This window comes from Pleurodeles waltl, chromosome 10 (genome assembly GCF_031143425.1).
Source record: "Pleurodeles waltl isolate 20211129_DDA chromosome 10, aPleWal1.hap1.20221129, whole genome shotgun sequence".
Classification (NCBI taxonomy): Eukaryota; Metazoa; Chordata; class Amphibia; order Caudata; family Salamandridae; genus Pleurodeles; species Pleurodeles waltl.
Window position 1 is genome coordinate 837,161,257 of NC_090449.1, and position 12,283 is coordinate 837,173,539.

The 12,283-nt window shown below is 45.8% G+C and overlaps 1 protein-coding gene across 2 annotated transcripts in view; it reads left to right on the forward strand.

Moving 5' to 3' along the window:
• CNTNAP2 (contactin associated protein 2) overlaps positions 1–12,283 on the forward strand; it is a 2,759,350-nt gene that overhangs the window by 2,115,350 nt on the left and 631,717 nt on the right. For both annotated transcript variants that reach the window (XM_069211508.1, XM_069211509.1), the window contains exon 16: positions 10,062–10,232. In XM_069211508.1, the coding sequence (XP_069067609.1) occupies positions 10,062–10,232 (171 nt within the window). The remainder of the gene's footprint in view (positions 1–10,061; positions 10,233–12,283) is intronic.

The window sequence follows — 12,283 nt, forward strand, 5'->3', positions numbered from 1 at the left end:
AGAAGGAAGGTTTGGGCGTGGCAAGAGGGTTAACTGGCCAGGATGACATGACAGTTTAAAACTGCACACCCAGGCTCTGCAGGGGCTACTGAAGAGGGTGGCACAATTAGTGCTGCAGGCCCACTAGTAGCATTTCATGTACTGGCCTTAAGTACATAAAGTGTGTTGGACTTTTTTTTGTTTATGCAGGGTCATCCCCAATCTTTTTGCCTCCTGCCTCCTATTTGTTTTCTGACCTGTTGCTGTTGGATTTTTAACTCTGAGCACTTTACCACTGCTAACCAGTTTTAAAGTGCATATGCTCTCTGTGTAAATTGTATGGTTGATTGTTTTATCCATGGTTGGCATATTTTATTTACTAGTAAGTCCCTAGTAAAGTGCACAAGAGGTGACAGGGCTTGTAAATCAAATGCTACTAGTGGGCCTGCAGCACTGGTTGTGCCCCCCACCTAAGTAGCTCTGTAATCATGTCTCAGACCTGCCACCGCAGTGTCTGTGTGTGCAGTTTTAACTGTAAATTCGACTTGGCAAGTGTACCCACTTACCAGGCCCAAACCTTCCCTTTTCTTACATGTAAGGCAACCCTAAGGTAGGCCCTAGGTAGCCCAAGGGCAGGGTGCAGTGTATGGTTAAGGTAGGACATATAGTAATGTGTTTTATATGTCCTGACTGTGAAATATTGCTAATTTCGTTTTTCACTGTTGCAAGGCCTGTCCCTCTCATAGGTTAACATGGGGGCTACCTTTAAATCTGATTAAAGTGTAGATTCCCTTTGGGGTGCGGATGGACATGTGGAGTTTGGGGTCTCTGAGCTCACACTTTTAAAATACATCTTCTAGTAAAGTTAATTTTAAGATTGTGTGTTTGAAAATGCCACTTTTAGAAAGTGAGCATTTTCTTGCTTATACCATTTCTGTGACTCTGCCTGTTTGTGGATTCTCTGTCTGGGTCAGTTTGACAGTTTGGCTGGTTGCACCTCACACTAGACAGTGGCACAAAAGGAGCTGGGGTATAGTCTGCATTTCCTGATGAGCCATCTGTGCTAGGAGGGAGGAGTGGTCACTTACACCTGAAAGGGCTGTGCCTGTCCTCACACAATGCAGTCTCTGACCCCCTGGTGAGTGTCTGGGGCCTGGCCTGGGCAAGGCAGGATTTCACATTCAAAAGAAACTTTACTTTGAAGTAGGCCTACGTCAAAGGGGAAATTGGGTATAAGAAGGGCACCCAAAACCACAGACTTTAGATCACTTCTGGACATCAAGAAGAACCTCTGCCTGGAGAAGAGCTGAGGGGAAGTGCTGCCCTGCATGTGACTGTGCTTTGTGGAGCTATCCTGCAGCTGCTGCTTCTGCCAGAGTAAGAGAGCAAAGACTGGACTTGGTGTGCCTTCCATCTTGTGAAGAAATCCCCAAGGGCTTGATTTAGAGCTTGCCTCCTGTTGTTTGAAGTCTCAGGGACAGCAAAGACTTCTCTCTGCCAACACCTGGAGTCTCTGGAGAGACTCCTCATCTGACAAGTGGTGCCTTATCCAGTCCCTGAGCCCTTGAAAGGAAAGCTGGTGGAAATCCAAGGAAATCCACCTCAGACGATTTCGGACCAACACCGCTGCTGAATCCGGTGATGCCACCTGCAACCGACTCTGTGATCTTCGCTGGAACGCAGCGACCTTCACAAGCCCGATGCCGCTGCAGCCCCGCTGAAGTCCGCGACTCCGTGGAAGTCGCCACACCACATCGTGACCGATGCCGCTCGAAGTGTGCAGATTCAACATTTTGCACAGATGCCGCAATCCCCGACTTCGCGCATCGACTTGTTTTCACTCTTCACCAAAGGTACTGTACTAGGGGGGTCTACGCAACTCCGTGTCCGGCGCCGCTGGTGTCGGCTTGTTGGGAACGACTCCGTCACGATGCCGTATTTTTAAGCGCTATTTTTGAGTTTAATCTTTAAACATTCATAACTTGACTTGTGTATGTCGGATTTTTGTCGTTTTGGTCTTGTTTTGTTTAGATAAATATTTCCTATTTCCTATTGTTCTAAACTGCTGTTGTGTCATTTTGTAGTGTTTTGATTAAGTTACTGTGTGTGTTGGCACAAATACTTTACACCTAGCACTCTGAAGTTAAGCCTACTGCTCTGCCAAGCTACAAAGGGGTTAAGCAGGGTTTAGCTGAGGGTGATTCTCTTTTTTTACCGTGATTAGAGTGAGGGTTCTTGCTTGAATAGGGGGTAACCTGACTGTCAACCAAAGATCCCATTTCTAACTAAGTGCAATTTACAAGAGACCTACACTTAATCAAATATATCAAATATCCCAATTGTGGACACACCAATGTTACTATATTTGAAGTAGAGAGCACTTTAGGACTGGTTAGCATTGGTAAAGTGCCCAGAGTTCTAAAGGGAACAAAAACTTGGTCAGATAAAGAGGAGGAGGAAAGCAAAAAGTTTGGGGATAACCCTGCAGAAAGGGCCAGGTCTAACATAACCCCCCTCCAGCATAAAGCAAGGGTAGACTAATCAAGACCTTGATGGACTTCCCTGCTTAGGGCGATAGAACATGGACAATGCTCTACTGCTACAAAGGCACTTGTCATTTCTATGCCTCTGTGAACCCAGTTGGATCCCTCTGTGTATATTCTCCTGAGCCACTGGACTGACGCGTGGACACCGTCTGTGCATCACCTAAGATGTGGCCCATTCCACCCTTGGGTATGACTTTTGTCCCTGACCCAGGAAAAATTCTGTCCACACGACAACAACCAGCAGAGGCTACTGACAGCTGTCAGTATCAACACACAGGCTCCAATCCATCCAGGAGTCTTTGACCGCTGTGGTTTCTCATGGTGAGGGGCAGTAGCCCCAGATGCCTTGCACCATTTTTCCATTTTACCTCACACCAATTCAGGGGTGGCAACCTGAAACTGGCCACCCAGCCTTAGGTCTGCACCCTGAGGCTGAACAGGAGAGAGGGGTGGGCTCTATCTCACCCTGTTCCTCCCTCTGGGATGCTGCACCCTCTGCTTGGGAGTGGTACTACCAGAAAACTGAACTGTCAGGGCTCTTGTGGTGGCCAACCCTTCTAGTTCTCATGACACTGTGGGCAACTCATTCCAGAGAACTATGACCCTCCTCTGGGTTATCTCCCTACCCCACTTAGGGATACCAGGCCCATAGGGCAGAAGAAGTCCTACCCATGGGCTGTGCCATTGTACACACCTGGCTGGTGTACTGCTCTGGGGACGTTAGCGTTTCTACTACCATGATCTAGCTAGTCCCGGTGTCCCTCAGAGCAGTGGCTGGGACCCTATTCACTGTCATCTGGTAGAAGTGATGATGCCCACCCTCAAGGATCACCAACTCAACCTCAGAGTCTACCTCCAAACTAAGGGAGATCACAGCATGGTCTTGGAACTACTTACACCTAAGGCCACATTGGCCACTCCTGTACAAGTCCCACCAGTGGGTGGTTACTTAGGAGAGACCTAAGTACGAGATACCTCGTATTGTGTCCTAGCTGAGGACAATCAAAGCAGCAAGGTTGGAAATGAGGCTCCCTGGGCCACCACCCATCAGAACTTCCTCCCTCTTTCTCAGAAGGAGCATGGGAACCCTTTCCTCCCCTTTACTCTGAGACTTGTCTGTGTCTCTCTTGACCTTTCCCTCACTTTTCTGGGGAGAACCTAAACCATGTTTCCTGGGGTTACTCCCAGGTTCTTTCCCGTGGATCATGGTGCCAACCCAGCGGTCTACATCCTTAGCAAGCTTCTTGGGGTCACAAAGCATACTGTCAACAAGGTGTTGGCGCAGATCTCGAAAACAGTAACTGAACATGTGCCCTTTTTCAATCAGATTCCACAGCCCCTGGTAATCCTTTATCTCACTGCCCTTCACCCAACCTTCCAGTGCCTTCCAAAAGAAATACACACAATCCAACCAGGTCTGTTGGGATAGCTTCTGACTGTCCCTGACTTTCTGCCTGTACATTCCTAGGGTCAGACCAAACTTTCTGATTAGGGCCTCTTTCATTAGGGGGATACCTCATATTGTCTGTCCCTTCAAGGGACAGTAGAGTGTTTTTCCCCTCATTAGGAATGTGTTTCTACAGTCTGGCTCCTCAATCCGCCTTAGGGACCGTGTGCATCTGTAGAGCAATTTCAAAGGCCTCAAATCAGCTGTCTATGCCACCTCCCACCACAGAGTCAGAAATCAGACCCTTGGGTATGTGAACCCTCCTGTCAGAGGGCACTGAAGAAAGGCTGTCACTATCTTGGTTGGACTCTGCCCTCCTGGCCTTGAAGTCCAGCTCCTTCAAGCTCAACCCCTAAGCCAACCCCTAAGCCATGGGCAACCTATTCTCCTCCTAGGCTCTCTCCTTCTCCAATTGGAGATTAGCCTTCTCCAATTTTAATTTCTTCTCCTCCTCTAGTCCTCCAGCTTCTCTGGGGAAATGTCTCTAGATGAGACACTGCTCCCTGCTCTGGGAGGAACCTCCACTCCATTGGTTCCCTGTCCCACAGTCAGATCCAAGGAATCCTGCTCCAACTCCTCATCATTCTCCATAATGCCATCCTCCTCACAGGGTCACAGGTGCATTCATGGCTGTTAACAGAGCCCTCAGCATCTTTTGCAGCTCCACTTTCCTAGTGAAGCTTTTTGTTGACAACCCAAACCCCTTGCAGAACTCCTTGAGTTGGGCCACAGTGTAACATTCCAGCTAGACTAGCTCACAGTCCATTTGTGCAGGTACAGGTGCAGGTGTAATGCCTCCAGTCAAATACATGATTTTAGAGGAAACAAAAATGCTAGTCAGGAAGAATAGAAAAATTAAAAATGCCAATCAGAAAGTATGGGGAAGGAATTGCCAATGAGGATCAGAGGAGTTGATTTCAATTAGTTTTATATGTTGATGGTAATGTACACCAAATTACTGTGAGGCACTGCACAGACACAAGTCATATCCTCACCTCTGGTCACCAATGTTAGAAATTTGGTTTCTGGTTGGCAGAGGTATGCTACCTGTCCAAGCAGGAAACAATCCTAGTTGGGGTAAGTCACAAACATACCCTAGGTTAGCTAGTGCTCACCTCTGGTAGCTTGGCACAGAGCAGTCAGGCTTAACTTAAGAGGCAATGTGTAAGGTAATTGTGGAACACTTAATAAGATAACACTGTGATAACACTGCATAAAGACTCCACACCAAGTTAACAAATAGATTATATTTATATGAGTACGACAAGACCAGCACAACAAAAATCCAATAAGAAGAAGTTGGGATATGATTTTTTTAAAGACATTTCTCAATTGTAGTGCTTAGAAGCTTAAATTGCCAATCAGGGCAATCTGGTTGTGCTATACTGGGGTAAAGTCAAATGTTTAGGCTAACCATGATGGAGCGTGGGCTGGCCACAGGGACCAACCTTGTCCCGCTGAAAGAACACCTTTTATGGAGGGTTGCGTTGACATCGAGGATCCCATGTGAGGAGCAGAGGAGATGATGCAAATGCCATGTATCGGATTGATCTCCACGGTCAGAAATGCTTCATCGTCGAGCCGCGCAGTTGTCGAGCATTGAGCCGTGGTGCGATGTCAAACCCTTTGCAATGAAGGCGATGGCCATCTTTGAGCCACGCAGATGGCGATGCAAAGGTGGTGCACTGGGGTTGACAGTGATGCGTCTATCCTGAGCCAAGCAATTGACGATGCTAAGTCCTAATCCTCAGTGGCAGAGGCAGCATTGAGGAGAGATGCAACAGTTCAAATCGCACAGTGACAGCAAAGCACAGAATTCCATGGAACCGGGCTGCAGAACCCACTTCTGGATTGGATTGGCACCACTTGGCTCACAGTTGGCAGATTTCAGCAGCTGTAAAAGAGGTGAGTGAAGTCCTTGATAAGCCTGAGACTTCAGAACAGGAGGCAAGCCCTTGGAGTCACTTTGGTTTTGGGGATGTGGAGATGCAGGTCTAGTCCTTCTCACTCCCAGGCAAGGAGGACAGCAGGCATCAGGGCAGACACAGAAAAGCAGGAATAAAGCAAAGTCCAGCAGAGTTCCAGAAGAATGACAGTCTCTTTAGGAGCACAGCAGTCTTTCTTCCTGGCAGAATGTCCTCAGGTCCAGAAGTGGATTTATTTGGTGGTGTTTAAGGTTCAGTACCATGTTGTGGCTTTCAAGTGGGGGAGACTGCAAAGAGAGGCCTTTTAAGTGTACCAAGTCCCCGCCCTTCCCTGTTTCCAGGCACATTACAGGGGGTGATGCAGCACTTTGGAGGAGTTGTATTATGGAATCATGCATACCGGAACAACACATGCCTTAACAACACACTCGGAACCATGACTGCGTCGTTTCCATGCATGCCTTTACCACGCATGCCTTTACAATGACTTGCAAAACAGCATCCATGGTTCTGTCAAACAACTCCCAACCCACCCTGAGGCCCAAAACTACCAGCACCCCTAATACCTAAACTACCCCAAAGCCCCCCACTGCCCTGAACCCTAAAAGAAACTACCCTGCCCCCCACCCTGGCCCCATAAAGCAAAACTACCCCAACACCCCCACCTGCCCTCAGCCCTAAAAAAAACAAATACCCTGACCCCCAGCCCCTAAAAACTAAACTACCCCAACAAGCCTCACCCACCCTGAGCCCTAAAACCATCCCCCAATAAGTAAACTACCGCAACACCCCCACCCAGCCTAAGCCCTAATAAAACAAACTATCCTGACCCCCCAACCCACCACAAAAAACTAAGTTACCCTGACCCCCCACCCACCCTGAGCCCTAAAAAAAATACCCTGACCCCCCGTCCCTGTCCCTAAAAACTAAAGTACCCCGACATCCCCACCCACCCTAAGTCCTAAATGCACCCCATTGCTACAAACTACCCACCAACCTTGCCACAACCCCACTTACCTCACTGCGTCCTCTCCCGATCCATCTTCCTCTTCTCTCCTTCCTCCTCCCACCCATCCTTAAACCTTCCTCCACCCCTTAAAAAATAAACTATCCTGCCCCCCACCCTAAGTCCTAAATAAAAAAAAATACCCAACTCCCCCACTCCCACCCCCAAAAAAAAAAAAAATAATTACCTGGCCCCCCACCCAAAGCCCTTAGAAAATACCCAAACTCCCCACCCCACCCTTTAAAAAAAAAACTAGCCTGCCTCAAATCCCTCACCCGCCCAATCCCTTAATCCACCCCCACCCCTGCTCCAGCCCAAGTTACGTCACTGAGTCCTTTGCTTCCTCTCCTGAACAGCTCATGGCTTTTTCTGTGCATTAACCACGCATATGCGTAGTTCAGCACATGTGTGATTGAGGCACAGAAAAAGCCATGCGTTGTTCAGGCAAGCGTGGTTACGCCTGCATGGGAAAGGATGTTTCCCTTTCGAGGGTTCAAGACCCTGCCTCTTCAGGTGTGTCAGCTCATCCCTCCCATCCTGCCTAGGATGACCCATTAATATGTTAATGGCCCGTCAGCATGCCTAGCTCCCTTTGTGTGTGGCTTTCTAGAGGGAATGGACAAAAACCTAGCTCTCACCTACCCAGATGTGTATTCAGAGACAGGCAGAGGCATAAAATGGTTAAAATAAGAAAATGCCAACTTTCCAAAAGTGATATTTTCAGACTTGCAACATAAAATCCAACTTTACCGTCAGTTGTGATTCCAGAGACATCAAATTCAAAATTATCCATCTGGTCCACATTGGAAATGACACATAAAATGTAATAAGACAATCTCAATGTTAACCTATGGGAGAGAGAGGCCTTGCATTAGGGAAATAAATGTAAGAGTTTTTAACTATCTGGACATGAAAACATTTAAAAGTACATGTCCAACTTTTTAAATACAATGCACCTGGCCCTTGGGGCTGTCTAGGGCCTACCTCAGGTGTAGGCCTATCAAGAGGGTTAACTTGCCAGATCAACATGGCAGTTTAAAACTGCAAAGGCAGGCTTGAGTCTTGTTTATAGGGCAACTGAAGTGGGCAGCACAATCAGTGCTGCAAGCTCACTAGTAGCATTTATTTTACTTGTCCTGTCCATATGTTGTGTACTTTACTAGAGACGTGTAGGTAACTCAAATATGCCAATTGTGGATAGGCCAAATGTTACCATATTTTAAGTAGCGAGCACATGCACTTTAGCAGTGGTTAGCAGTTGTAAAGTGCCCAGAGTCATAGAGCCAACAAAAACTGGGCCAGAAAAAGAAGAGGAGGATGGAAAAAAGTTTGGGATGACCCTGCAGAAAAGGCCAGATCCTACACATAATGTGACTAGTGTGCTTATTTGTGTATCTGTAGTTATTCCTATGTAAAGTGTTCTTACATCCATGGGGTTTAGACCAAGGTATATGAAGCTGCAAAATAAGGAAATTGTCAGTGATCATTGGGGCCCAACTCGTAATTCCGTGATGTTTGCCTCGTAACAACTGATGCCAGAGAAATTAGCCTTGTTCCACCAAAGTGGTAATGGCTGATTAGAGGTGTGTATATGCTCAATATCAGTGACCTCCCTGCTGTGAACATTGGCCGAGGGACTTTTGTGGTGGTCATATTGGACAACTTTTTCATGCAGAGTGTTTTGGTTGATCCTGCCTCAGTCCATGGGGCGTTCTTTTTTGCAGTACATGTATGCGATAGGCAGATTTAGTAGCAAGATAACGCATTTTGTGAGAAGTGTCTTATACCATATTCCATATGCCAAGAGGGAGTACAGGTCTAATAAAGTGTCTAATTCTTTTAGAAAACTGTTCAATGTTAATGCCATGACTTTGCTCTCAGCGAAAAAAACTAGTTAACATTTTCAGATGTTATTGATATGTTTATTCTTCACCCAATCACCTGGTCACCCATTATCTGTGTGACTTTTAAAGAGTAGTGGAATTTTGTGTGTACATGTTCTCACCCCAAATTATAAATAAATACAGAGTACGTTTGAGGTCATCCCGACAGCCTGCATAAATAATTGATCAGTTCTTTCATACTACTGTCTGGAATTCAACAGAGCAGCGTCAAAAATTATCAGTCTATAAAATACATTTGGAACTTAATTTTCTGGCTAACAATACCTTTTTAATGAAACTCAGTTTAAAAGGTGCGATTTTAATGAATAGGTCAGGCTCAAGGAGTCTTACATTCTAATGTTGAAAGACATTAATTTTCGCTAAAATAGACGATTTCAAATTAATTCTCAAGAAGCCCTAATTAAAGCTATTGCTTCATAATGTGATAATTATCCCGAAGCATCTTTCTAATCTTTGCTTCAAATGCTGATGTATTTCTTTCTTCCTGTCTGACCCCTGCATTCCATATGTACTGAAAACTGCTTATGGGAGCTTGGAGGGCATTTGAGAGAGAAAGCCCTTGAAATGTATTAAGTGATCTATAGTCTTTTTTATTAGTAATCTAGTTTTTATTTCTCTATACCTAGTGTGTATGCCAAATAAATTGATATTATGAGCTCTGTGAATATGGTTTTATATTTTAACCTGATTTTCTGACTATATATACAGATGTGAGTTTGGCGGAGGCAGCATCTGCCACAAATCTTCCAGTTGTTTTTGCACAGAAGGTTGTGTTAACGCTCAATTTGCTTCTACGAATCCATGGCAAAGTCAAGCTAGCACCGCCACAATGTTACGTCAGGACTACTCTGAATATGGTGGTCTCATTCAAACATATCCAATTCTTTTTAGATGTTTACCAAACATGGACATAATTGGCTGCACGTGGGACACCTCAATGTAATGTGGCTGGCATACTTTGAAATTTATGTACCGTAGGACGTGCCGTCACTGGTAATGCGAGTAAATAAAATGAGGAAAAATGCGTACTCTAATGTGCAACTGAAAATGAACAATATCATATGGTTATCTACAAAATGGTGGTGTGCAGATGATAAACGTTGATGGCAATGTTTATTTTGTGTTATGCATAAGGGAAGACATTTTATGCGTGCTATCTCAAATCAAGCGGAACATATGACCTCAGTGTGACTGGAGCTGTGAATCTATCGCCTAACATAATAGGTTTTGCATCCTATGTTTGTTTTTTTGTAGGAAATTACTGGAACGCTGCTTCTTTCAATACACCATCTTCCTATCTTCACTTCTCCACATTCCAAGGGGAGACGAGCGCTGACATCTCTTTTTACTTCAAGACCTCAGCCTCAGATGGAGTGTTCCTCGAGAACCTTGGCAACGCAGATTTCATTAAACTTGAGCTGAAGTGTAAGTTAACGACATCTGTTCTGATTTTCTGGGAGATAGCCATAATTCTCTTGTGTTCACTTACCTCATACCGGAAGAATAAGTCATCAACATTTATCCAAACCAATTATTCCTAGTGCTGTAACTCATCTGAAATGTTCTTAAAATTCAGACATGCTGTCAGCAGCAAAATAACTTTATTATATGGTATCATAGCGTCCCTTAGATGTCACTATTGTCCGTGTGATAAAATGGGTAATATATCAAAAGAGTACGGGCAATCGCCTATGTAACAATCACTGTCACATAATTAAATGAGAGTAAGCAACTTCGATCAGAAACGGAATACCCTACAGTGATATCCAATGTGAGATAAAATAAGGCATTCAGCAAATATCTGTTAAGCAAATCACAGGGTCACAACTCCAAAAAGGAATAAATAAGGGGTAAGAGTTGGTCAGCTTCTCTCTGGGACCCAGCCTATCCATTGGCATCTGCAAGAGAGAAAACTGAGAGGTACCCCTCTGTGCTCCGGGACGTGGGGCACTGAGAGGTTTGTGCTGGAGTCTTCCAGAATTGTTCACACCTGGTGGAGAAGAAGTTGGAGGTGAAATGAGGCAGCGCAGCTGAACTATCATTGCGGGCGTGCGCTGATCACTCCCTGAGCAGTGGCTGCCTTCTGTAGAGCATCACCTCAGTGGGCTGCCAGGTCCTTAACTCCAGGTGGGTCAACGGGCTGGGGGTGGTTAGATGCCACCCATCCTCCTGCCAATTGCATTTTCGCACCACGTATCCTGGCGGCAGGGCCTATAGGTCCCCCCATGCAGCCTTAGTGGTGCACTGCTAAAGGCCTTCTCATCAGCTTTCCTGACTGTTGGGTCACTTGCCCTCATGTGGCCCGAGTTATAGGGGAGCACCGGTCTTATCCACAGGATATAGTTGGGGCTGCCTGTCTTCTGCTGAGGCTGGCTGTGAAGTTCAGGGGCCCCTCCTGACATGGTGGACTGTGTGACCGCCCAGGGGCCTGCTTCCCCGTGACCCCATCCTGCTCATGTGGGTCTCTAGATGAGTATACATCAGCGGGAAGGAACCCCCACCCCTTTTTTTAGGTCAAGCTTTTGACCTCTTGTATATATTTTGTATATACTTCTGTGTGGGCTTAAACTCCACCCACTGCTTTTCATTTGTTTGTTTCAGTGCCCTTTAAGTAGGTAGTAGTCAGTCCTGCCTCTTTTCCCTGCCTTTGGGTGTGTTTTTCACTTTCATGGCTACTGCCCCTGTTACATGTAGCACTACTCTTTTGTTTATTTATGGTTTGTTTGATGCACTCTTTTTTGTTTGAATTGGTCCACGCCATAGACAGCAGGCATGGGAGGTATGTGGGAGAGAGCAGGCAGCTTTGCATGCTCACTGCTGGGCTTGGGCTTGCTGCTTTCCTCCCCTGGCGCTGTCCATGTCTGCTCATACTCAGCTGCTACCACGCCCACAGGCCGGCCAGCCAGCTGCAGCTCCTCTTGTGTTCTTTTAATTGGTCCCATGCCATAGATAGCAGGCATGGGAGGCATGTGAAGGAGTTTGGGCCAGCTTTACGTATTAAAAACGGGGACTCTGAAAAGCAATCTGCGATTTTATTTACCAGACAGCTCCCTAGCCCTCTTGGTTGACATGTACCCAGCTGATGCAAACTTCTTTGGAGTAAATTCTGTTCAATTATTATTCAGCAATCACGAGAAGTGTATTTGTTTTCTATCCACTCCGCCAGAAAATTTTGAAAAACACGCTTTAGAAACATCAAGGTGCCCTCCTAGCTGCTAACTGGATTTATTCTTCTCTGAACTTAACTAGTCCTGCAAACAAACACTGTGGAACTATTTTCCTATTATGGTTTATGAGCCGTGGAAGATTAAGAGTCTCTAATAAATGTTCTCTTTTAACTTGAGCAAACCAGAGGCACCTCGCTCGCTTCTTAATGAAAGCCATTTCAGTGATATGAAATGTATTTCTGGCTAATACAATTCACTTATGTTGATTTGCATAAATGAAACACAAGGGAGACACACACACATACATGT